The 27,809-nt window shown below is 45.4% G+C and overlaps 1 protein-coding gene across 1 annotated transcript in view; it reads right to left on the bottom strand.

Annotated features, from left to right (window-relative positions):
- Positions 1-27,809, bottom strand: part of galm (galactose mutarotase) — a 50,462-nt gene that overhangs the window by 12,317 nt on the left and 10,336 nt on the right. Inside the window, exons 3-4 of the mRNA XM_078556665.1 lie at positions 16,539-16,745; positions 12,301-12,382 (exon numbers count right to left, since the gene is read on the bottom strand). Of these exons, the coding sequence (XP_078412791.1) occupies positions 12,301-12,382; positions 16,539-16,745 (289 nt within the window). The remainder of the gene's footprint in view (positions 1-12,300; positions 12,383-16,538; positions 16,746-27,809) is intronic.

Raw genomic sequence — 27,809 nt, 5'->3', positions numbered from 1 at the left:
CTAATGCTCAAAATGGAATGGTATGCCATTTTGGTAATAAGCAGCAAAATCTCATCATCAGTAACAAATTACAATACACAGCAATAGTGATGGGGGCATTTAACAATTAAGGAATCAGACAAGCAGTGGTTGCAGACTTGGTATCAAGTGGCACTTACTCAGTAATAACCTGTTCACTGATGCTCAGTTTGGGTTCCACCAGGGCCACTCAGCACCTGACCTCATTACAGCCTTTGTCCAAACATGGACAAAAGAGCTGCACTCCAGAGGTGACGTGAGAGTGACTGCCTTTGACATCAATGTACCATTTGACCGAGTGTGGCATGAAGGAGCCCCAGCAAAACTGAAATGGGAATCAGGGGGAAACCTATCCACTGGTTGGAGTCATGCACAAAGGAAGATCTCTGTGGTTGTTGGAGGCCAATCATCTCAATCCCAGGACATCAATGCAGGAGTTCCTCAGGCTAGAGTCCTAGGCCCAACCATCTTCAGCTGCTTCGTCAATGACTCTCCCTCCATCATAAGGTCAAAAGTAAGGATGTTCACTGATGATTGTACAATGTTCAGCACCAGTCATGACTCCACAGATACTGCAGCAGTCTGTGTCCAAATGCAGCAAGACCTGGACAATATTCAGGCTTGGGCTCATATGTGGCAAATAACATTCACACCACACAAGTGCCAGGCAATGACAAACTCCAACAAGAGAGAATCTAACCATCACCCCATTTGACATTCAATGGCATTACCATCGCTGAATCCCCCACTATCAACATCCTGGAAGTTACCACTGACCAGAAACTTAACTAAATAAAATGGACTAGCCATATAAATATTGTGGCTACAAGAGCAGGTCAGAGGCTCGGAATTCTGTGGAGAGTAATTCACCTCCTGACTCCCCAAAACCTGTCCACCATCTACAAGGCACAAGTCAGGAGTATGATGGAATACTCGCCATTTGCCTGGATGAGTGCAGCTCCAACAGCCCTCAAGAAGCTCGACACCATCCAGGACAAAGCAGCCTGTTTGATTGGCACCTTGTCCACCACCTTAAACACCAACGCACAGGGGCAGCAGTCTGTATCATCTACAAGGTGCATTGCAGCAACTGACCAAAGCTCCTATGGCAGCACTTTGTAAACTCCCTACCTCTACCACCTAGAAGGACAAGGGCAGAAGATGCATGGGAACACCAACACCCTCCCAAGTCACACACCATCCTGACTTGGAACTATATTGCTGTTCCTTCCCATTACTGGGTCAATATCCTGGAACTCCCTTCCTGACGGCACTGTGGGGTTCCTAAAGCACGTGGGCTGCAGCAGTTCAAGAAGGCAGCTCACCACCACCTTTGCAAGGGCAATTAGGGATGGACAATAATTGCCGGCCTTGGCAGCAACGCCCACATCCCATGAAAGAATAAATAAAAAACACAACTCCAGGATGGTATGTTTGCCTCCCTCGTGCCGGGATCAAGTATGTTACTTAGTGGCCGCACAGAATTTTGAGGGGAAGAGTGAACAGCCAGAGGTCATGGTCCACATTGGTATCAATGACATAGGTAGAAAGACAGATGAAGTCCTAGAGGCAGATTTTAAGGAGCTAGGAAAGAAATTCAAAATGTAGGACCTCAAAAGGTAGCGCACTCTGGTTTACTCCCGGGGCCACACGCTAGTAAGTACAGAAATAGTTGGAGAGTACTGATGAATGAATGGCTGGAAAGATAGCGTAGCAGAGGGCTTTAGATTCCTGTGGCTTTGCGTACAATCTCTACAAGCCAAATGGGTTGCACCTCAACCAGGCCAGAACCAATATTGTGGCAGGGTGGTTTGGGGGGGAGGCAGTGGTGGTTCTCAGTGCTGTTGGAGAGGGTTGGAACTAGCTTAACAAGGGGATGGATTCGTGGATGTAGATTCAGAAGGGAAAGAAGCAAAGCCAGAAATGGAAATCAAGAAATTAGTAAGCAAGTATGGAAGGCACAGGAAACACAGGCTCATAAATAAACGACAAAGGAGTTGCTCAGTGATTAATGATATATACTTCAATGCAAGGAGTCTGGTGACTAAGACAGATAAGTTGAGGGCACAGATAGACACTTGGAAGTATATCCTAACTATTACTGAGACATTCCTGCTAACGGAGTTTTCAGATGGGATAAAGGGGGATTGAAAAGGGGGGAGCGTTGCAATACTGGTTAAAGAAACAATCACAGCTGTGAGAAGGGATGATATGACTGAAGGATCTTCAGATGAGGCCATATGGTTGAACTTAATCATTCTGCTGGAAGTGTACTGTAGGCTGCAATTAATCAGACGGAGGTAGAAGAGCAAACACATAGACAAATTGTTGAGAAGTGCCAAAACAATGGAGCTGTAATAGAGGGTGATTTCAACTACCCCAATATTAACTGGATAAAATCAGGTGCAAAAGGATCAGGGGGCACAGAATTCTTAAAATGCATTCAGGAGAACATTTTTTGCTGGTAACACAGCAAGCCCAACAAGAGAAGGAGCAGAGAAAGCTCACCACCACCTTCTCAAGGGCAAGTAGCAATGGGCAACAAGTTCTGGCCTTGCCAGCAATGCTCACATCCCAAGAAAGAATTTAAAAAAAGAACTTCTAGTTTTAGGGAATAAAGCTAGGCCAGCAAAAGAGGTATAAGCTGGAGAGCATTTTGGTATCAGTGATCATAATTCAATTAGATTTAATGTAGTTATGAAAAAGAGTAAAGATAGACAAAAGTTTTAAGGTGGGAAAAGCCAATTTTCCTAAGCTGAAATGTAATTTGACAGCTACTTGAAAGTAAATCAGTGTAAGAGTAGTGGGAGATGTTAAAGGAGGTGATGGACAGAACAGATATGCCCCCAGAAAGAAAAAGGATGGGGTTCCCAAATCCCAGGTCACCCTGGATGTCAAAGAACATTCAGATAGGATAAGGCAAAAAAGGAAGCTTATATCAGAGACTGAGCGTTTAATACTGCAGAAAGCCTACAGGAGTATCAAAAGTGCAGAGGTCAAATCAAAAAGCAAATTAGGAAAGCAAAGAGTGCATGAAAAAAGTACTGCAAATAATTCAAGGAAAACCCAAAGATGTTTTACAAAGGTACAAAAAGCAAGAGGATGAGTAAGGAAAGAGCAGAGTCAATTCAGATGGTAATATAAAAACAGAGATTAAGAGTTTCTACAAGTGTTTAAATAGGAAAAGAGTAACTAAAGCTAGTTAAGGCCCTCTAGAGAGCGAGTCTGGGGAACTGATAATGGAAAACGAGGAGATGGTGGAGGTGTTGAACAGGTATTTTGTGTCTGTCTTCCTGTAGAAGACTTAGAAAACCGCCCAAAGATACTTCAAAATCAAAGGGCTGAATCTTCCGTTCTCACCAATGGCAGGAATCTTGGCTGGCAGGGGTACTTAATTTGGGGAAGAGGCAAAAAATCTGATTCTCAACAGCGCAATAAACTGTCCGAATTTTGTTCTCCCGACTTTCAAGTCAGGTCGAGTTTCCCAACGAGCGATGTCGGGAACCCCATTAGCATTCATTAGCGTCTCATACATGCTAATTAAAAAGGATCAAAGGTTACGGGGAGAAGGCGGGAGAATGGGGTTGAGAAACTTATCAGCCATGATTGAATGGCGGAGCAGACTCGATGGGCCGAATGGCCTAATTTCTGCTCCTATGTCTTATGGTCTCATGGCCACCTCACCAGGAATAAGTTCATCATTAAAATTAAGTTCCCTGCCAGCGAGAATTTAGAACGTTCAGTTTTACGACTGCACATAAGTGGCCTGCACCTGGCAAACTTCACCTCTTCCATGATGTTGCTTTCGCCTTCTTGGGGGCTTTGCATAACTTCATTCCAGTGCTGGAACTAAACGCTGCACCAAGACTGGAAATGGGAGGCAGGCGAAGGCTGGAAGTGAGGGGGCGTAGGGTGGAACGAAGGCTGGGGAGGGGAGGCAGGCTTACCAGGGAAGGAGGGCGCTAGACTGTCCAGGGAAAGAGTGGGGTAGAGAGTGTCCAGGGAAGGGGGGAATGTTTTGGAGGGCAGGGTTGGTGATGTCGATAGTGGGGTCCTGGAGGTGAACCCAGGGCACTGGTGATAGGAGCGAGTTCACTATCAGAGGGGGAATGGCATGCGTTAAGGTGGCAGGTCCAGGGTGACAGTCTGGCAGGTGTAGGTCTCTTTGGCGGGGGTGGTGGGAGGGGGAGAAACTAGACAGGTGGCTCAGATAACGGAAGACGGCATGGTCTGGGTGGGGATGGTTTGCTCTGAGGGGAGGGAAGGCTTGCAGAGGTGGATCATGATAGAGTACAGGGTATTGGGGGTTCAAGGATGACAGAGGGAAGAGGAGTGGTGATATTGGGTGGGTCAAGGGTGATGGGGGTGAAGTTGGTGGGTGACAGAGGGAGGGTAGAAGGTGGTGGAGTAAGTTTGAAAGGTGAGAATACACCATTTTCTAAATCTGACCTTGATCACGCAGTTCATCAGTCAGTGAGATCCCTCGAAGTGAGAGGACGGTCTTTTCAGGTGGGCGGGGTTCAAGTTCAGCACAAGTAGCCGACCGAGAGCGGGAGAGGGGGCGGGCGCGGGAGAGGGGGCGGGCGCGGGAGAGGGGGCGAAAGAGAGCGTGAGAGAACAAGAGAGAGAGTGTTTGATGCCCCCTCCTGTATGTGTCAGAGACATGGGCAACGTACAGCAGACACGTTAAATCTCTGGAGAAATACCATCACTGATGCCTCCACAGAATCCTGCAAATTCAATGGCAGAACATGTGCTCCAATATCAGTGCCCTCTCTGACCAACATCCCCGTTTCGAGGCACTGGTTATGGCCAATCAGCTACATTGGGTGGGCCACATCGTCTGCATGCCTGACACAAGACTTCCAAAACAAGCCCTCTACCTCTGAGCTTCCTAACAGCAAGAGGTTACTCCCAAGAGGGCAGAGAAAACACTTCAAGGATGTCCTCAAAGCCTCCCTGAAATAAAATGCAACATCCCCACCAATATGTGGGAATCTCTTGTTTGAGACCACCCAAACTGGAGAAGAAGCATCCGCCGTTTTCTGTGGGGTTCTGCAGGGCTCAGTGCTAAGTTCCTTGTTTCTTGTCATTTGTATCAATAATTTAGACATAAAGTCGGGGCATTATTAGGAAAGAAGTTTGCAGATGTTGTAAAACTTGGTTGTGCAGTTGACAAATGAGGAAGAAAGCTGCAGAATGCAGGAAGATAGCAACAGGTTGCATCCTATGGGTGGAATTTTCCCAGAATTGCACTAAGTGTGGTAGCGGGCGAGTAAAATGGAGTCCTACCCGCCGATGGAAATGGCCGGCTCTCGCGCCGTGGCGTCCGGAGCTCCCACGAACACACCATTTCCATGGCGGATGGGCACTCGTTTGCACGCCCGCCATCACCCCGCTGTTGCATCACGTCGGCCACCATGTTTAAAAGGCCACCGACAGCAGAGTGCTCATCGCCACCAGCTCACCACCGCTGTCCGGCAGACATGGCCAGGAAAGGCAGAAAGACTGCAGCCACAACGGGTCCCTCAAGCGACTGCTGGATGCTGTAGAGGCCCGCTGGGATGTGCTCTACCCCCGCTCTGGCCACAGGATGGGCAGAAAAGTCACCAATCCGGCTTGGGAGTGGTGGCAGTGGTGGTCAGCGCAAACGCCCTGCAGAGGAGGACAGCCACCCAGTGTCGCAAAAGGATGAATGATCTCCTCCATTCCGCCAGGGTAAGTCACTCTTTTCATCACTCCCAACTCGCACACTCACAAACCCATCTCACATCCACAGGGCCCTCACTCACTGCCAGTGCAAGGGACATCACCATTCACTCTCTCACACACACTGTCATTGTCCTCATCCCGTCCGTGGGACCACTCATCACCCACGCAGGCCAGACATACTTATCATCTGGCCTGGCAGGCATCCTGATCCATTCTCCCCATCTCTATCCAGGACAAACTGGCTCACAACAGGAGGGAAAGGTCGCAGACAGGGGGAGGGATTCTGACAGAATTCAAAAACAGAGCCATCCAGCTGGCTGGTGAGGATCTGGACCATTCCTGTGCTGACGATGAGGTCGGCGCTGCTCTACCAAGTGAGGATCCAGCAGTGCAACATCCATCAGACAACCATGCCATAACTAATGTGTCCTCTTGCACAGGCCACTGCCGTGCACTAATTGCTTTCGCAGGCATATCTGCCAAACAGCTGACAGAGTCCATGACCCAGAGCCTTCAATCAAGCTCTGAAGAAACCTCTGAAGAGGAATCTGAAGGCACCCTCCCTGAAGTCCCATCACAGTGCTCACCCACACCCTCCACCAGCGCAGAGACACGCACCTCGGTGGGACCTAGCTTTAGAGTAGCCTCGGGATCACAACCTGGTGAGCACATTGCATTTTCTGATCCACAGCAGGCGGAGGCAGGGACTTCCCAGGCCCCCGTCACTTGGAGGGCTGCTGGAGGCCAGAACGTTGCTGAGTCCGAGTCAGATGATGAGCCTCTGGACTCGGTCATGTCACAGTTGCTGAAGCTGCAAAGGCAAGCTCGGTAACATCAGGAAGGGATGTCCGCTTCACTCCTCAGATTGCAAGGCACGATGGAGGAGTCCGTCCGTCTTCAGGCTGGAGGTGATAGTGCCGGCATTGCAACGCACCGAGGTTAACACTGGCAGGATGGTAGCTGCCATGGAGACCTTGGTCCAGGATGTTGCTCCTGCACTGCTGCACGGGCTGAACTCCATCGCTGATGTCATAGTTGAACTCTAACAGTGTGTACACGAGAGGGGCGCTGGGCAGCTCAATCGCACTCCAGCTACCCCTTCACGGAGTCAGCCAGGGGCCCTCGGGCACCCATAGGGAGGAGGATCAGCAGGATGAACACTCTGGGGCCATCCATGCAGCTGTCTCTGGGAGTGACTGGCCCATCTGAATTCCCCCCTTCCTGTGACCTCTGCAGCTCCATCTTCACAGGCCGAGGGTGCCACTGCCACACAGCAGGACCCTGAAAGCAGGCTGGGGCCCTCCAAGTCTCGACCCTCCAGAGGACCCCTATCAAAGTCATCACAGACAGGGCGTCACAGTCAGCAGGCTGCCTCCACCTCTGCTGTGGATGTCCGGAGAGCACCAAGACGTAGCTGCAAGGTTAGGAAAGTTAAGTAAAAGTAGTTGCACAGCCTGCGCGCGGGTATTGATCACTTGTACATACTGTTCACTATTGTCAATAAACTCCCAAGAATGTCCCCCTGCCTATGGCTCCTTGTTCTGATGAGCAGTGTTCTTGTCACTCAGATGTGAAACCTTTCTATACAAGATAAAAGGCAGGTGTCTCAGTCCAGGGCCTCTTCCCTGTGCTCTGTGCAGCCTTCAGACCACAGTGATGGTCCAGCCTCTCACTCCCTGGAAACATTACTGATGCCTGCACCTCAGTGCTGGTCATTGCTGCCAGAATGTAGTGGGCAGGCACCACAAGGTTCTCTCATTCTCTCTTTGTGCTCTCAGCACCTGTAAGGTGGGGCTGGCCCCCATCACACCAACATCTGCGACTAGTGATGCTGTGCACCAGCTCCTGAAGGGTTGAGGTGCTGAAAGCGGACACAGCATCAGATGCATCTAAGGTTTCATGGCTGCGTCTCTGAGATGGCCCTGATCATGCAGCGCAAGCGAGCTGCCCTCGGCCAGACAGAAGTCAGACATTCTCAGAGGCTATGTGGAGATCTATGGAGTGTCCTCACTGCAATCAAGCGACCATTAGTGCCTCCACTGCATCTCCACAACAGGAGCATTCTCACAGAGGGTATTGGCGCTGCCATAAGCCAGACTGGAGTCAAACGTTGACAACTGCGATGTGAGGATCTATGGGATCACCTCACTGCATGGCGTCATCATCCTCCACAAATCTGGCAGCTATGGGGGCCCCCCCGAGCGTGCCTGCCTTGTCTAGCCAGTGCAACAGCCTCATCCCCGTCATCGTCACCACTGAGGACCCCCCTCACCTTCATCCCTGGCGGTGTCCTCCTCATCGGAGGAGACCTCCAGCTCCTCCATCTCCTCCTCAGCCAGCTCCTCCCCCCGTTGCAGTGCCAAGTTGTAACGGGACAGCAGACGATGATGATGCGTGACACCCTCTCCGGACTGTATTATAGGGCTCCACCAGACCAGTCCAGGCATCGGAACCGCATCTTCAGAATCCCGATGGTTTGCTCCATCAAGTTGCGAGCTGTTGCATGAGCATTATTATACTGTCGCTCTGCTGCAGTCTGAGGCCGCCACACGGTTGTCATCAGCCACGGCCTCTGTGGGTAGCCCTTGTCCCCGAGGAGCCAACCCTGCAGCCTCTGTGGACCCTGGAAGACTGCAGGGATCTGCGAGCGACTGAGGATGTAGGCGTCGTGCACACTCCCTGGAAACTGTGCGCTTACCTGCAGGATGCGTTTCTGGTGGTCCCATACCAGCTGCAAGTTCAGGACTGGAAACCCTTGTGGTTGATGAAGACCACCGAGCGTAGCAACGGAAACCTGAGCGCCACATGAGTGCAGTCAATCGCACCCTGTATCTGTGGGAATTGCATCCTGGCTGTCCCGGTCCCAGGCGAAATGCACAAAGTTGTGTGCCCTCGTGAAGGTGGCATCCGTGACCTCATGGATGCATTTGTGGGTGGCAGATTGTGAAATCCCAAGAGGTCACCTGTGGAGTCCTGAAAGGAGCCACTGGCATAGAAATTGAGCGCTGTGGTCACTCTCACAGCCACTGGCAGTGGTTGCTCTCCATGCCCCTTGGCGCCAAGTCCTGCAGTAAGTGGCAGATGTGAACCACCAGGTCCCTAGACATGCGCAGTCATTGGCGACACTGGTTCTCAGTCATCTGGAGGAACGGCAGGCGGCGTATATAGGCTCTGGGTGTCTCTAGGCGCTGACCAGCCACGGCTCGCTGTCGCTCCTGGGCAGCATGTGCGGGAACCCCTGCTACCCCTTCTTCCTGAGGTTGCTGCTCCTGCCTTTGCGCAGCCAGGTGCCTCAGTCGCTCCCTCCTCCGTCTTCTATGGTGTCTGTAGGCCATCAGGCATACAGCTAGATCACCAGGGTCCATGATCCTGGCGTGGTCCTCCTGCAGCAAGAAAGAGAGAGAGAGATGTGGTTACCATGTCTATACTTAGCACCTCTCCGGGCCCTGTGTGACCGCCCCTTAATGCTTCCTGGAGAGTGCTGATCACCCCTCGGATGGCCAGAGATGAGCGCGCTGCATGGCTGCCCTGTCAACCTGCGACACGGGGGGTCACTGGACCAAACCGGGATGCTGAGATTGCAAGGGGCTGTGAGCACAGTGACTGCTACATGGACAGCGTTGGTGAGGAGATTGTACAACGTGTGCAGCCCAACTGCCCTGCGGTCCAATAAAGTGGTGGCAGACTCGAAGTCTGTGCCGGGTGTGGGGGATGTTTGGGGGTGGGGGGGTGGGGGGTAAAGGTCTGGAGCGCTTGGTGGCCCTTTGGTGCCTCTGATTTGCTTCCAGGGGCGGGCAGGCTAGGAGCCCGACCCCAATCATATCACTGTGGCTGCGCCTGATCTGTCTCAGTTGCAGAGGCATGGTCAGTTTATACAAGTGTCCCTGATGCATGGCCACTTCCCTCACTTACCCTGCCCCCCACCTCAATTGCCCGTGCACGGGATGCAGCGCCAGGGCAGTACTTGACACCCCGCCCCCCCACCCCCCATCAATGGTAGCCTCCAAGGCTGGCCAGCACTTGCCCACGGACACCCCCCCACCTTAGCAGTCGCCTCCGAGGCTGGGCATCAGTTGCCCCCACCCCCCCGGTGCTCCTGAGGCCTGTAAACAGCAGGCGAGCTGTGGGGAACGCTGCTGTTCACTCACCTCAGTTCCCCCAAAGTGAAGGCCGCCAAGCACACGTCACCTGTGTGCTGTTGTGAAACACGTCGGTGTGCTTTCCCGCTGACGTGGATGGGCGATACGGCGGGTTTCCAAGAGCCTGGCAGAATGGCCATTTAATTATATGCTAATGTATTACAATTAGCTCCCCGCCGACCGTTTGGCGGTAAACACGACCCGCCGTTGGCGGGCTGAGCATAAGATCGTGACCTGCCTTCACGCTATCGTGAAGCAGGTTGCACCATATTTTCCGTGCACGTCACCTATCACACCAACCACCAGCGGGCTCGGGAAATTCCGCCATATGACTTTATGACATTTAAAAATTAGTTGGATATGCACAAAGCCCTGTAACTTATAAAGCTATGGACCAAGAGCTAGAAAGTGGGATTAGGTTGGATAGTTCTTTTTCAGCGGACACAGACACAATGGGCCGAGTGGCCTCCTTCTGTTCTGTAAGTTTTCTATGTTTCTATAGTTAATTTTACATTTGGCATCAGATATCAATGTTTTGCCTAGCCTTACAAGGGTGACAGTGACCCAGGAAATAAGGAGTACAAGTAAAGTTAAAAATTATATGCTTCACTAAACAATTTACTGTTAATGTAAGATTAAAGGAACACCTTCCCACACAATGGCCAGGATTTTCCCGTCGGCGATTTGGGGGCGGGGCCCACTCGCCAATGGGAAAATGACACGGGATGATGTTGGGAGGAACCCCTGACGTCATCCCGGTCCCTTTAAATTTTCAGGAAGGCGGGTGGACAGTGAAATCAGCTGTCCGCCCGCCAACCTGTCAATGGCCAATTGAGGCCATTGACAGGCTAATTAAGATTGTTAAAGACCTGCCCGTCCAACCTTAAGGCTGGCGGGCAGGCCAGGAGCCCCAGCGGGCTTCTGATAATACATGAAATCTCATCCACTGGTGGGATGAGGTTTCATGTCCGTTTTTAAAAAGTTTCATAAAGTTTATGTGGTTCTTATTAACATGTCCCAACTCGTGTGACATTGTCACATGAGGGGGACATGTTAATAATTTTAATATTTTTCTATTTTTGGAGTTTTTTTTACCTGTCAGTAATCTCCCTGAGACAGCACTTAGTCTCAGGGAGCAGTGCGCTCTTTCACGCACGTGCACGAAAGAGCGCACTTTGACAGTTGGGGAATCCCTTCCCCTCCGCACAGGAAGCACATAGCGCTTCCTGTCGGGCGGGCCGCTGGGCGGGCCTTAATTGCCCCGCCCACTCAAAATGGCGGCAGGCCCCGTTTCAGCGGCAGAGTTCGGCTGCCGGCCCACCCACCAAGGGCAAAATTCTGCCCAATATTTCCTTATTGTACTCTTTTTCATATACACATGTTACAGTGCATTACTGACATGCATTAAAAACAGAAATTTACAGTACAGAAGGATGTCATTCATTCCATCATGTATATGCTGGTCCTTTGCAATCAAAAACTACTCCCACTGCCCTGCACTCACCTTATTGCTCTGTATCTTCCTCTGCTTCATCCATTTTTCCCTTAAAAGAGGCAACAGTCATGGTCTCAACTACCTACTGTGCTAATGCATTTTGCATTCCAATAACTCTCCACATAAAGAAATCAATCCGAAACACGCTCCTCACTCTTTGGATAATAATTTTAAATTGATGACCCCTCATCAATGAATCCCAATTAAAGCAAATAGTCTTTCTCTATGCATCCCATCAAAACACTTCAGAAGTTTTCTAAAACTCTATCAAATCTCTTTTTAGTCTTCTCTGCTCCAATGGAATTAGCCTCAGTATCTCAAGGCTTACCTCTTAAATATGGTTCCCCTTCCCTAGTCTTACATCATGTAGAAGCAACAAAATGGAGATATAAATGGGTGGAATATTTGTTGAACCAACCAAGTGCTTAGTAAGCAAAAGACACAGCCAAACTCCACTGAGTTGGGGCAGTTACATCTCTCCAGTTTCACTCAATGTAAATTCAGTATTCATACATTCCCCTCCTTTGATAACATAGGAACAGGAGTAGGCCATTTAGCCCCTTGAGCCTGTTCCAACATTCAATAAGATCATAGCTAATCTGTGGCCTAACTCTATGTATCCACATTGGCCTAATATCCTTTAATACATTTGGCCATCAAAAATCTATCAATCTCAGATTTAAAATTAACAATTGATTGAGTATCAATTGCCATTTGCAGAAGAGTTACAAACTTCTACCATCCTATAACTATGTTATAGTTGAAGCATGACTTCCATCCCCTTGTATTCTAGTCCTCTAGATATAAAGGCCTGCCACATCTCATGAATGGATATATTTTTTAAATGTTGTCACCTAAAACACTGGGATTACTGTTATTTTGCTTGCAATTCCTCATATGACTAAAATATAAACAAAATAACATGCATATCCTTACCAGTTGGAATTGATGTCAGATCGACTGGCAGGTAGCTATTTGCTTCTATAGAAACCTTATGGTCATAGATGTTAGGGAATCCCTAAATGGAAAGAGAAAAAGGTGAAACTGTTAATGTTAGAACTACTTCCTTACAATATTTCACCCAGGTGTACAAAATCTTCCGTGGTCACATCTTACCTTAGCTCTGATCAGAACTCACTATCCGTCCAATTCTGGGCTTTTGCACATCCGACTACCTTCACCCCACCTAGCTGTGCCTTCAGGCGTGAAGGTCCCAAATTTCCTCCCTAAACTTCACCTCTCCACTTTCTCTCCTTTTAAGATTTTCCTTAAAACCTATCTCTCCAACAAAGTGCTTGGTCATGGTTCCTAATGTAATTTTCTTTGATTCGGTGTGAATTATATTCCGATTACATTCCTGTGGAACATCCTGGGACTATGTTAAGAGGTGCCATATAAATGCAAGTTATTGTTTGCTACATTAAAGGCACTATAGAAATGCAAGTTGCTGTTCTACCAGGAATAGAGTATTTACAATTTGCCTGGTGTATTTGGAATAGAAATGCAAAAATGTTTCATCAGATGCAAGAATAAGTAAAACCTACAATTTCTGGACTCAATGCCATGGAGTGAATGCAACTGAGGGCTTCAGTTCCTGATTTAAGTGGGTCATACTTGGGGTGTACCCATTGGACGTGGTGGTGTTTCCCAGCCAGGGGAAGGGAATAATCAGGAGAAATGGTCAGGTCCATACACACCTGGCCATCCCCTAGGCCCAGTTATGGACAGTGCTGGCAACAGTTTGTGAGCAGACCATGCAGCCACTGAAAAGGGGGAAGTCAGGACAGGCAAAGAAACGAGAGCCAACAATAATGGAAAGAGCGAGAGGAAAGTCAATCAATAAAATATCGATGGGGCAGGGGAACACAATCATTAAAGTCCACATTTCCAGCAGATAAATTTAAACTTGTGATGAATGCTTGTCTCTTCATCAAATTTCAGAGATCTCATGGAACGTCTTCTTGAATGCTGATTACAATATCATTCACTGATTAATGGTTCATTAGCTTCACTACTGGGCAGCAGCAAGTGATCTTGTGACATGTTCTCAGCACTGACTATGCCTTTTTTAAAAAAAATGCATGGTCACTGTTTAATGCAACCAGCTGCAAAAAAGTTAAATTATTAGGTATCAGCCATGATTCAGTTGGTCGCATTCTGCCTTTGAGTCAGAAGGCTTGAACCCCACTCCAGAGAATTGAGCACCAAATCAGGACTAACAATCCCAATGTAGTACTGAGGGGGTGCTGCACTTCCAGAGTCACCGAATTTTGGATGAGATGTTAAACAGAGCCCCCATCTGTCCTCAGGTGGTCATAAAAGATATATAAATGCAATTTTTTTCTTTCTTCCACCTTTGGTGGCAAGCAACTTTTCCAACAGAGGTTACTGAGCAGAGAGCTGGTTTCAGGGGCCCCCAAACCCAAAAGGAAACTGCCCCTACCAAGTCTACGGTACTTTTATAGGTGGATGAAATATAAATTGTATCTCAAAAATAATTACAGTTTTCCAGAGGTCCAGACCACATTCCTGGCTTGGATGCTCCCGCCCTCTGTAGGTGACCTCATAGTATTCATTGTACTCTTATAGTCCCCGCAGGGACCGATAACTTTTAAAAGAAAGGAACTCCCATGAAGCCAACAGAAAGAAAACTGTTGAACAAGATTTCACTTTTTAAATCTTTTACTGTAACAAACCAACTAAAACCAATATAATTCAACCACTAATTACCTGGCGAAGGATATTTCAAACAAAAAGTCAATTTTTAAAATAGTCGATACAACAAAGTTACAAAGCCCTTGCATTACTTCCCGCATACATGTGACACAACAGGCAATCTCAGTCTTTCCAACTCAGGCTCCATTTTGTAGGATCTCTCACTTCCCACCCAATCAGCCCTCGAGTCACATACACCAGCAGCTGTATTCCATTCGAAGTCCCTGCACATGGTTAACTCCAATAAGGTGTATATCTCTCTCACTCAGGTCACAACAGTCCTGATGGCACAGAAATGCCCCCCCAGAGACTCCCTTCTTCGACCCTTTTAAGTGGTCTGGTGGGCTCTGGCAATGCTAAAGCAGCAGCAAAGGGACCAATTCACGATCCCTTGTTCTTCCTATCCTCAACTCTCTGTCCTTTCCAACTCTATAACACGAAAGTAACATAATATTTATTCTATTCTCAGAAACCTGCTTCACCACAAGGATCTGTTTGAAAACTAACAGAAAACGTCATATTTGGAGAGAACCTTGCCTTGTTCCCTTTTACATGAATTCTTAGCACGTTCGGAACTGTGAAACAAACACATATGCTTGTCACCACGCTCCAACCCTATGATTCAAACTAGTTGCAACAGCAGTGAACTGCAATAAAAAAATGCCAAAGCAAGTGTTTTGCCAAGTGGTCATCTCGGATACTCTGATGCTAGACCAGGCCCCAACTATCCATGACCCCAGTCTAATTACCTGTTCCTCTAGCACACAGCATTTTAAAAAATAGATTCTTGGAAAATGGGTATTGCTAGCAAGGCCATTATTCATTGCCCATCTCTAGTTTCCCTTGAAAAGAGGATGGTGAGTCTTCTTCTTGAACCACTGTGCTCTTTGTGGTGAGGATATACCCAAAGCCAAATACAGCAGGAGTACATGGAAGGGCCAGCAACTTCAGCCACCACATTTCCCCAATAATGTTCCAGGCTGGATATGGGTGAAGTAGTGGCAGGGATGAGGAACTTCAGTTAAGTGGAAAGAGATTAGAGAAGTTGGATGTGTTTTCCATGGAACAGAGACAGTTAAAGGGAGATTCAGAAAGTGCTCAAATTAAGAAGGGTTTTCATAGAGTAATGAAGGAGAAACTAGTTCCAATGGCAAGGGTTGGATAATGACAGGACACTGATTGAGTGTATAATGCAAAACAACATGAGGAAATAAAGAGAATTTTCTTTTACTCAGCAAGTTATGATCTAGAATGCACTGCCTGAAAAGGTGCTGGAAGCAGATTTAATAGTAACTTTAAAAAAGGAATTGAATGAATACTTGAAAAGGAAAATAATTCTAAGGTAAGGGGAAAGAAGAGAGTGGTACTAATTGGATAGCTCTTTCAAGAATGGCGCAAGCAGGATGGGCCAAATGGCCTTCTTCTTTGCTGTATGACTCACATCAAGCAGAAGGTGGTCAGGGTCCAAAATTAGAAGTTGAAGAACACATCCTCAATCTGCTTGTTGCCAGTTTTATGACAGTGGTTTTCGAGCCAAGCATGTACTGTCCTAGAGAGGCAGGGCACTTAATTATCATATTAAGTCAAACTCCCACAGTGCAGCTGGGTACGTGATCTAAATTTAGTAGCTGCTGGTTAGGCTCCCCACGGTTCAGAATACTCAGCTGCTAAATGGAGACAGGAGAAGCCAGCTCCAGGAGGTAAGGGCTTTTTAGGGCACATCTCATGAGCAGGAGTGCTCTTCCAGGCCTCTCGAACAAACCTTTGGCCTCTCTCCTGCTGACTGCGACCTCTCCTCACTGCTGCGATCATCCAACCCTTCCCATCCAGCCAGCCACCAAACTTTAATTCCAACCCTCAACATTGATGGGCTCTGAAACCCCCTCCCTCTCCCATTGTCCCGATCCCAGTCATTCCCTCCCTCTCTCCCGATTGCCTGGCTCTGACAAATGTTTGATAATTGAATGATAATCAGTTACTCAAAATTTGGCATAGGCATTTTACACATTTATATTAAGAATATTACACCACCTTGGTGTCTAACGAGTGTGAAAAGACTCCCAACAAGCCCAAACCCATTCCAACTGCAGAGGACTATTTCCAGCTGCGGCCTCCTGCCACTGGCTTTCCTGCCCACAGCCAGCCAGCTGTTAATCTGGATGGTTGCTGGATGAGGAATGGAAGAAGAAAATAATAATGAGGCCCTCCGTTAAATTTGATAGGGCCTCACTGACCCCAGGATTTCTGGTCACCTCCACCTCCAAAAATACTGTGTCCTGAAATTCAGATGAAACCAAACAGATGGACAAAATGAAGTGAAGGAAACTCAATGGCTTATGAATGAAAGGTTTGACTTATTAAAATCATCTTGGACTTTATCTTCATTCCACTTACTCCAGTAATAAACAGTGGGTAGACCTATCTTTAAGCTGTGAACCGGTAAAAACAATTGATCTTACATGCCCTGCTAGATTGAAATAGGAGTGGTTGGTCAGGTTTATTGGAGTGGTCTTGGTGGTCTGGGCCTTGTAATTAATAGCCAGTACTGCTCCATCAAGAATATACGTCACCCAGACTTTCAACTCTCCAGGATATCCTTCTTCACCATCAGCGCTCGTCATTGAAAACTCCACTCCATTCGATAATACTTTAGGTGTCCAAAGCACCTACAAGAAAAAGAATTTAAAACACATTAAAAATGCTTTCACGTTGAGCAAAAAAAGGCAACTTAAACTACTAACCAATTTAGTTGACACAATGGCCATGAAAGGCTGAAATGCATTTAACACCGAGATTAGGAACAGTAGTAGTGTTTCAGCCCCTCAAGCCAGCTTCACCACCTAGTTGAATCATGGCTGATCTGCACCTCAACCCCATTTACCTGCCTTAGTTCCATGTCCTTTAAAATAAAATCTATCTAGCATACACAGTGTTTTGAGGGAAGAGGGCTGCAGGTTAATACATTATAGGTAGAATCTTGGGGAGGCAATGTGGATCTCGGCCACTGGTTGGAGAACTGGCAAGACACTCATTGAGCCTCTTTTTGGGAAGAGCAAATGTGCCAGTCAGGCACTTGACAGGCCAGCCCAGGCCCTCCCCTGGGATCAAGGACCCTGGGGACAGAAGTCCCGCCCATCAAGAGCTGCTGGCCAATCAGAGGCCATACTGAATCCAATCACACATAGAAGTCCAGTTATACTCCAGTTTGAATTATATTGTGATCCAACTGCAACGTGATAATGCTTGTGCTGTGAAAAAGTGTCTATCAGGATATTACATAAAATATCCCTCTAAGTTATTTCCTGCAAGACAGTGTATGTATGGATTATATCTAGGCAGTGCTCAATGCAAACCCAACACACAATCAGCAGCAACTTGCATTTATATAGTGGCTTTAAGATAAGTCCAAAGTGCTTCAAAGGAGAGTAATGATTCAAAATTGATGCCAAGCCAAAGGACCAAGTGATGACCAAGGATGGTCAAAGAAGTAGGTTTTAGGTGGGTTTTAAAAAGGAGAGAGACGTAGAGAGATTTATGGATGAAAATCCAAAGCTGAAATCAATGTTGGAGAAGAGTTTCAGAAACTGAGACAGAAATTATTCCCAATCGAAAACTTTGTGTACCTTTAGCTGTTGCATCTTTCAAAGATGCAGAGATTGGTTAGCAAATTATGTTCAAAGTGAAAAAAAGAGCTCCCATTGTTTACTAGTAATATGCTGCCCAGCAACCTCCTCAGGCATCAATAACAACTTGTATTTATATAACACTTCGAAGTTAGAAACATATCACAAGGTGCTTCACAATAATTAGGCAAAAGTGAATGCCAATCACATAAGGAGCTATTGGCAGATGGACCCAAAGCTTGGTCAAAGAGGTGGAATTTAAGGAGCGTCCTGAAGGAGGAGGCAGAAGTAGAGAGCCATAAGGAATTTAGGGAGGGAGTCCCAGAGCTTCAGGCCAAGTTGGCTGAAGGCACGCCCACCAATGGTGGGAGGAAGAAAGTGGGCGATGGGCATGAGACCAGAATCAGAGGAACATGAGAGTTCTGAGGGTTGTAGGGCTGGAGGAGATTACAGAAATGGGGCAGGTCAAGGCATAAAGGACTTTGAACACTGAGATGATCCTTTTAAATTGGAAGCATTGGGGAACCGAAAGCCAATGCAGGTCAAAAAGAACACAAGTGCTAGGTGAGCAGGAATTAGTGTGGATTAAGCTATGGGCAGCAGAGTTTTGTATGAACTGCTTTAAACAGTCAGATTTCACTCTTAGACCAGATATTTAATAATCTAAAATGCAAAGATTTAAAAATAATGAGTTTTGATGATGCCTTGTCTGGCTAAAAGATAAAACATATACACCAAACGGTGACCGTTGATAGTACAAATATTCTTCCTCAAAAGCACAATACACCAAGTATTAAAGTTTGGTAACATCTGCATTAAAAAAAAAAGACTTCAATGAAGAGGCACAAAACATTTCTGCAGCATACATCAGATCTGCTTTTCACTGGGCTAACTTGATTCCCCACAGTTAGCAAATTGCATTGGCAAAGATAAGAGCCCCAAAATCCGGCAAACCCTTTCGAGGAAGTGGAGATCCAGTGGGATGGGAGTTTGCCACCTGCTTTAGGGATAGGTCACTTAAATATTCTTGGCAGGCACAATGTATCTGCAGAGCAACACTAAGGTCCACCTGCCCCAATAATACAATGGAATTGGTACGTTAGCCTCATGATAGATTGCTCCTAATGTTCAAAAGACAGATGATTCCGTGGTAAAGGTAATGAATTCCAGGTGGATCGTACTCCTGCCAGCCATGATTCAAGACCTGGACAACATTCAGGCCTGAATTAATCAGTGGCAATTAACATTCACGCTACACAAGTTCCAGGCAATGACTATCTCCAACCAGAGAATCTAACCATCTCCACTTGACATTTAATGGTATTACCATCACTGAACCCCTTACCATCAACTACCTGGAGATTACCATTGACCGGAAACTGATCTGGACCAGCCACATAAATACTTCAAGTGCTGGTCAAAGGCTGGGAATTCTGCAGCGAGGAACTAACCTCCCGACTCCCCAAAGCCTGTCTACCGTCTATAAAGCACACATCAGCAGTGTGCTGGAACACTCTCCTCTTGCCTGGATAAATGCAGCTCCAACAACACTCAAGAAAATCAACACCATCCAGGACAAAGCAGCCTGCTTTACCAGCATCCCATTCACCACCTTCAACATTCACTCCCTCCACCACTGATGTACAGTGGCAGCAAGGGTGTACCATATACAAGATACCATATATAATTGCACTGCAGCACCTACCAAACCTGCGATCTCTATCATCTAGAAAAACAAGGACAGCAGACACAGGGGAATACCACCACCTGCAAGTTCCCCTCCAAGCCACACACCATCATGACTTAGAAATATATCACTCTTCCCTCACCATCACTGGGTTAAAATCTTGGAACTCCCCTCCCAACAGTACTGCGAGTGTATCTACACAATACAGGCTGCAGCAATTCAAGAAGGGCAGCTCACCATCACCTTTTCAAGGGCAATTAGGATGGGCAACAAATACTGGCCTTGCCAGTGACCCTCTCATGAAAGAATGAAAAAAAGGCTGTGGTTCAACTGGTAACACTCTTGCCTCTGAGTCAGGAGGTTTTGGGTTCAAGTCCCACCCCAAGAATTGAGCACAAAAATAAAGAATGACACTCCTGCACAGTACAAAGGGAGTGCTACACTGTTGACAATGCTATCTTTTGGATGAGATGTTAAACTGAGGCCCCGTTTGCCCTCTTAGGTGGACAGATGCAAAAGATCCCATGGCACTATTTTGAAAAAAAAACAAGGGAAGCTCTCCCAGTGTCCTGTCCAATATTTATCCCTCAATCAAGATCACCAAAAATAGATTATCTGGACATTACTCATTGGTCTTTGTGGGGACTTACTGTGCACAAATTAATTGTAATAGTTACTACATTACAACACTGACTACACTTCAGAAGGAATTCATCGGATGTAAAGCATTTTTGAGACATCCTGAGGCCATGGAAGGTGCAACATAAATGCAAGTTCTTTCTTTTCCTTTATGCTATCTGCTTTTTGCAATGCAATAATACATAAGCATTTTGGAGAGGCAATCTGTTTATGTTTGCAAATCTATATGCAATAGAGCGGAAGGTGCTGAGGTGCATAGCCACAGACATTTCCTTTGAAGCAAAAGATCGTGTAGATAAGGACAAATCTTTGTCACACATTTCCCAAACAACAGCTATAATATCAAGGTAAAAGCAAAATACAGCAGACACTGGAAATCTGAACAAAAACAAAAATTGCTGTAAAAACTCAGCAGATCTGACAGCATCCGTGGAGAGAAAGACAGAGTTAACGTTTCGAGTCCAGATGGCTCTTCTTCAGAACTAAAGAGAAGTGGAAACCTGATGAAATATATACTGTATAAGGGAGGTAGGGCAGGTGAAACTAGATAGAAGGCCAGTGATAGGTGGAGGCAAAGGAGAGATTGCAAAAGATGTCATAAACAAAAGGAGGTGCTAATGGTGACACCTTCGGTCTGTCTGCAAGCATGACCCAGACCTTCCAGTCGCTTGCCATTTCTCATGCCCACGTGTCCGTCCTGCTGCAATGTTCCAGTGAAGCTCAAGGCAAACTGGAGGAACAGCACCATATCTTCCGATTAGGCACTTTACAGTCTTCCAGACTTAACAGTGAGTTCAACAACTTCAGATCATGAACTCTCTCCTCCATCCTCACCCCTTTTTTCAAATATTTATTTTTAAATTTTTATATATACAATTTTTCCCCACCTATTTCTATTATTATTTTTAAAATTTATTTCCATTCTTTTATCCCCACCTTTTAACCTATTTTGATCCTTGCTCCCACACCGTCCCCTCCCCCCACCACACACCCACTGGGGCCATTTGTCACTGGCTCATCCTGCTTTCTACTCTTAATGTCACCATTAGCACCTCCTTTATCCAGTATCAACACTATCAGCACCCCTCCGACCTTTTGTTTATGACATCTTTTGCAATCTCTCCTTTGCCTCCATCTATCACTGACCTTCTGTCCAGCTTCACCTGTTCCACCCCCCCTTAAACAGTATATATTTCACCGCATTTCTACTCTTTAGTTCTGAAGAAGAGTCATCTGGACTCGAAACGTTAACTCTGTCTTCCTCTCCACAGATGCTGTCAGACCTGCTGAGTTTTTCCAGCAATTTTTGTTTTAGCTACAATATCAATATGCATAATTAACTTGTAGCAGTCTTTCATTGTGATTTGAAGCATTAGGGTTAAAGCATCAGACACAGACACGCAGATGAGGTTTTGTCCTCACTAATTAAAATTCAACAACATCTGCTTTTAGAAGAACCCTATTTTCAACTGATCACTACACAGGGCTGTGACACAAAGGTCCAATGAACAAAGACTCACATTCTCCAATAAAACCAAAGGTCAACATCAGGTTAACCGAGATACGACAAATTATATATAGAGATACAGATATGTACAGATACAGAGATAGAGAGAACTAGGCAAATAGGTCATATGTTGAGCAGTGCACTGTTCAGAAACTTCAACCTCCACGTGTTACTCTCATCTGTTTCATTTGGCTAGTGCTGCTGCTCCTGATCAAGGGTCATTGGAGAATGGAGACCTACAACTCCTGGAGATAATGGTTGAAAATAGAGATATAGGAAGCAGAGATATAGAAACAAGAGTAGGCCATTCAGCCCCTCCTGCCACACCTCCATTCAATTAGATTATGGCTGATCTGGTATGGCACTCGTCTCTGCTCCCAAGTACAAGGAGCACAGATCTGAACCACTTATGGTGGTGCGGCAGGTTCAGCCATTCATCGTCAGTCTTGGCTGGATCACAAAGGTATTGCTTTCCTCTGTCAAAATTGTTCGCTACATTCCAGGATGTTCCTGGAATAAAGATAACCTGCAACTTCATCCTCCTCCACAAACCACATCCCTAAACAAATCTTCTCTGCCTTCTCAACCCTCATCTCCAACAAGTGTGAGAAGCTCATGGCATTCTTTGTCACTAAGATTTAGACCATCTCTTCAGCTTCCTCTGCTGCTTCCCTCCCTCTCCCAGGCCACCAGCCAAATTTCCCCTAAAGTTCCTCCTACCCTAGCCCTGAACTCGCAACTTTGTCTAGTTTCTCTCCTATCTCTCCTTGTGCATTCTCCGAGCTCATTTTGAGCATGAGGCCCATGTCCTCCTCCCTCAACCCTATCCCCATCTGAGCGTCCAACATCCTTGAATTCCTGGTCCCCATATTAGCTGACAATATTGTTAACCACTCTCTCTCTCTTCAGGGACTGTCTCCTCCTATTCAAATCTGCCATCATCACTGATCTCCTCAAAACATCCACTCTGGACCCTTCCATCCTTGGAAAATATCACCCCATCCCCAACCTCCCTTTCCTCCCTACAGTCCGTGAACATGCTGTCACTTTCCAAATCTATGCCCAGCTTTCCTGGAATGCATTCCATTCACAACTCCTCAGATACTGAGGCAGTCCATGCTGCGTGCAGCAAGCACTGGACAACATTCAGGCTTAGGCCAATAAATGACAAGCAACATTCGTGCCACACGAGTACCAGGCAATGACCATCTGCAACAAAAGAGAATCTAGTCACCTCCTATAAAGATTCAACAATGCTTCCCTTGGCGAATCTCCCAATATCAACATCCTGGAGGCCTCCATTAACCTGAAATATCTGGACCAGGCACATAAATACAATGGTTACAAGATCAGGTCAGAAGCTGGGTATTCTGTGGCGTGTGATTCATCTCTTGACTCCCCAAAGCCTTTCCAGCAACTACAAGGCACAAATCAACAGTGTGATGGAATACTCTCTACTAGTCTTGATGAGTGTAACAACAATAACTTATATTTATATAGCATCTTTTAAGTAATGTCCCAAGATTTTTACAGGGGTATTATAAAACAAAGTATGACAAAGCCACATAAGGAGCTATTTGAGTACAATCCAAAAACACTCAAGAAGCTCAACATCAACCAGAATAAAGAAACCTGCTTGATTGGCACCCTATCCACCACCTTAAACATTCACACCCTCTACCATCAGCAAATCATGGCTGCAGTGTGTACCATCTACAAGATGCAATGCATCAACTCGCCAAGATTTCTTTGACCATAAGTCCATAAGACGTAGAGCGGAAGTAGGCCATTCGGCCCATCACGTCGGCTCCACCATTCAATGAGATCATGGCTGATCTGGTAACCCTCAACTCCACTTTCCTGCCTTTTCCCCATAACCCTTCATTCCCTTACTGATTAAAAATCTGTCTATCTCAGCCTTGAACATACTTAACAACCCAGCCTCTACAGCCCTCTGCAGTAAAGAATTCCACAGATTGACTACCCTCAGAGAAGAAATTCCTCTTCATCTCTGTTTTAAATGGGCACCCGCTTACTCTGAGATTATGCCCTCTGGTCCTAGACTCTCCCACAAGGGGAAACAACCTCTCAGCATTTACCCTGTCAAGCCCCCTAAGAATCTTATATGTTTCAATAAGGTCGTCTCTCATTCTTCTAAACTCCAATGAGTACTCAGCCTCTCCTCATAAGAAAATCCCTCCATACCCAGGATCAACCTAGTGAACCTTCTCTGGACTGCCTCCAATGCCAGTATATTTTTCCTTAGATATGGGGACCAAAATTGTTCACAGTATTCTAGGTGTGGTCTAACCAATGCCTTGTATAGTTTTAGCAAGACTTCCCTATTTTTTACACTCCATTCCCTTTGAAATAAAGGCCAACATTCCATTTGCCTTCCCTATTACCTGTTGAACTTGTGTGTTAGCTTTTTGGGATTCATGCACAAGGACTCCCAAATCCCTCTGTGCTGCAGCCTTCTGCAGTCTTTCTCCATTTAAATAATATTCAGCTCCTCCATTCTTCCTGTCAAAGTGCATAACCTCACATTTTCTCGCATTATGTTCCACCTGCCAAGTTTTTACCCACTCACTTAACCTGTCCATATCCCTCTGTAAACTCCTTGTGTCATCCTCACCACTTGCCTTCCCACCTATTTTTGTGTCCGCAACCTTGGCTATAGTACATTCACTTACCTCATCTAAGTCATTAATATATATTGTAAATAATTGAGGCCCCAGCACTGATCCCTGTGGCATTCCATTGACAGCACTTCCCAAACCTGTGGCCCCTACCACTTAGAAGGACAAGGGCAACTGGCACATGGGAATGCTACCCATTTTAAGTTTCCCTCCAAATCACACACCATTCTGATTTGAAACATAACGCCATTCCTTCATCGTCACAGAGTCAAAATTCTGGAACTCCCTACCCAACAGCACTGTGGAAGTATTTGCACCACATGGACTGTAGCAGTTGAAGAAGGCAGCTCACCACCGCCTTCCCAAGGGCAACAAATGCTGGCCTTGCCTGCGACACCCACATATCATGAACAAATAAATAAAAAAGAATCATTTAATTCCTTTTTGAAGGTTATATTGAAACAGCATCCACCATTCTATCAGACAGTGCATTTACCCCTTATATTGCCTCTTTTATTTGACAATTACTTTAAATCTATGCCCTCTCATTATCATCCCTACAACCATTGGGAAAAAAAAATTCTCTTTATTTATTCTATCTAAGCCTCTTAGTCTTTTCTACTCTAAGGAGAACAACTCCAGCTTCTCCACATAACTGTTAACTGCTCATCCCTGGAATCAATCTAGTAAATCTCTTCTACACCCTTTTCAAAGCCTTCATGCCCTTTCAAGAATGTTGCGTCTAAAATTGAACTCAATACACCAGCTGAACTAGCGTTGTATATAACTACGTGTCCATTCCACCAGCCTGTCTATATCCTCTTGAAGTCCATTGCTAACTTTCTCACTGTTTACAACATTTCCAAGTTTTATGTCATCTGCAAATTTCAAAATTGTGTGTTCTGCAACCAAAGTCCAATTTACTAACATATATCAAAAACAGATATATCTTAGTACTGAACCCTACAATCCAGTGTATACCTGGCTCCAGTCCAAAAATCAGCCATTCACAACAACTGTTTTCTATCCCTTTGTCAACTTTATATCCATATTGTTACTGCCCCTTTTAACCCATGGACTTCAATTGTTGCCAACAAGTCTGATACGTGGTATTCTATCAAACACCTTTTGAGAGCCCATATATAGAACATCAACTGCGCTGCCTCATTCACCCTCTCTGTTATCGCATCAAAAACTCAATCCCGTTTGTTGGCAGTTTAAAAATCAATAATTTTAGTGTGACTTGAACACTTCGTAGTCTGATTCAATACATTTTTTACATAGTAAACTAACATAGTCAAGAAACCATTTTGAACTAATCCAGGAGACATTTTAAAACTAACCAGTTTCTGCATGATTGGAAACCAGCCAGGAATGATTGAACAAAGTAGTGAGTTTCCATTGTGAAACAGTTGAAGGATAAGTAATTAATCAATAGATGTATTGGTAAAAGCTGGACATATAACCTGTAAGAGAAAGTCTGTAATGTTTTATAATAACACAATTTTAATTTTAAATACTGTATACTAATTGTACATTATGAGACTGTGCATTGTAAAATGATGTTTCTCAAGCTAGTCTAGAAAGACAAGGTATGCTAAGTTGAAGCCTTCATGACCTTGGCGGGGGCAGGGGTCACATTAAGATGGGTAAAGAGTAAGGCATTATTCAAGTATTATACAAAAATCAGACACTGAAACATTCTGAGTAGCATCACTGTATGGAAAGATGTTCACATGTGTCAGGAACCAATTATGAATAAACAGACAGTTAAGTTAACTAATTATTGTTTGACAGTTAGGCTAAGGCTAATTCCAGATAAGAAAATACAAGTTGAGGGGTAAAATGAAGGCTTCAAGGAAGCCATCTTTGCTACCATGCTATTCATCTTCTGAGTGTCCTAGACAGGATTCCGAAAGATCTACTGTCCACAACAGACCAGAGGGTTAACATCACATCATGCCTTCGGCTTGATCAACTGAGGAAGCCGTGAGAAGTCTGTTTAGTTGTTAAGTTAAACTTTATTCCTTTTACTGTTAATTGGAACTTTGTCTTCTTGTTACCTTTCTACTTTTTAATTGTTAATAAATCTTTTGAGTTTACCACCTGAAGTGTTCGCTCTCGCCTGATAGTTGAGCCCAGTGCGAACTAAATGATTTATCAGATAATTCACAATTGGGGATTTACTGAATAGTTGAAACATCAGGTCAAACAAGTTGTACTCCATAAATTATCATAATAAGCTAGTCAAACATAATTTGCCCATAACCAATCTGTTCTGGCTTTCCTCTATTCGTCCACACATCTCCACGTGATTGCTAATTTTCCCCTGGTTTGTTGTTTCTAAAAGCTTCCCCACAACCAGTATTAAATTGACTTGCCTGTGATCACCAGGTTTACCCTTCACCCTGTTTCTGAACAAGGGTGCAACACCTGCAATCCTCCAGTCCTTTGGCACCCTTGTACCTAAGGAGAATTGGAAGATTGTGGCCAGAACCTCCTTACTTCCCTTAGCAGCCTAGCATAAGATCCCATCTGGAGTGGGTGACTTATTAAACTTTAAGTACAGCCAAACTTTGTAGTACCTCCTCTATTTTTATCGCATCCAGTATCCCAACATCCTCCTCATTTACCAAAACCTCAGTAAAATTCTCTTCACTGCTAAATACCGATGCAAAGTGCTCATTTAGTATCTCAGCCATGCCTTCTGCCTCCACCAACAGATCTTCATTTTGGCCCTTAATTGACCCCACTGCTCCTCTGACAATCCTTTTATTGATAATATGCTTACAGAAGATCTCTAGATTCTATTTATATTAATCACCAATCTATTCTTGTCCTGTCTCTTAGTCGCTTTTATTTCCTTTTATATTTATCTGTACTTTTTATATTCAGTCTGATTTTTCCTTGTTATCTTGCTGACAGATGTCAGATACATTTTTTCTGTTTCATTCTACTGTCTAACTCCTTTGCCATCCAGGGATCTCTGACTTCTGTTGCCCACCCTTTCTCCCTTCTGGATATACATCTAGATTGTGCCTGAACCATCTTCTCTTTAAGGCCTCCCATTGCTCCATTACATTTCTGCCATTAGTCTTTGACTCCAATTTGCCTGGACCAGATTCATCCTCAATTTGCTGAAATTATCTTTCTCTGGTTAAATATTTTTTATTCAAGATTGTCCCTTGTCCTTTTACATAACTAATTTAAATCTTATTTATTACAATGATCACTACTGCCGAGATGCTCCCCAACAGGGACATTCTCCAGTTGATCTATTTCATACCCCAGGACTAGATCTAGCAGTGTCTCCTTCCTCATTGGGCAAGAAACATACTGACCAAGAACATTCTCCCAAACACACTTCAGAAATTCCTCCCCTTCTCTGCCCTTAAAACAATCACTGCCCTATTCAATGTTGGGATAGTTAAAGTATCTTATTATCACTATTCTATAGTTCTTGCACTTCAGTAATTTATTTGCGAACCTGCTCTTCCATTTCCTTCCTACTATTCAGAGTCTTATAAAATACACCAAGTAGTGTAACAGCTCCTCTATTGTTTCTCAACTCCAACCAAATAGATTGCTTTTGATCCCACTTGGACATTCTCTCTTTCTATCACAAAGATTCATGT

Source organism: Cetorhinus maximus, chromosome 14, assembly GCF_964194155.1.
Source record: "Cetorhinus maximus chromosome 14, sCetMax3.hap1.1, whole genome shotgun sequence".
Taxonomy (NCBI): Eukaryota; Metazoa; Chordata; class Chondrichthyes; order Lamniformes; family Cetorhinidae; genus Cetorhinus; species Cetorhinus maximus.
This window is presented reverse-complemented; position numbering and strand designations above follow the sequence as displayed.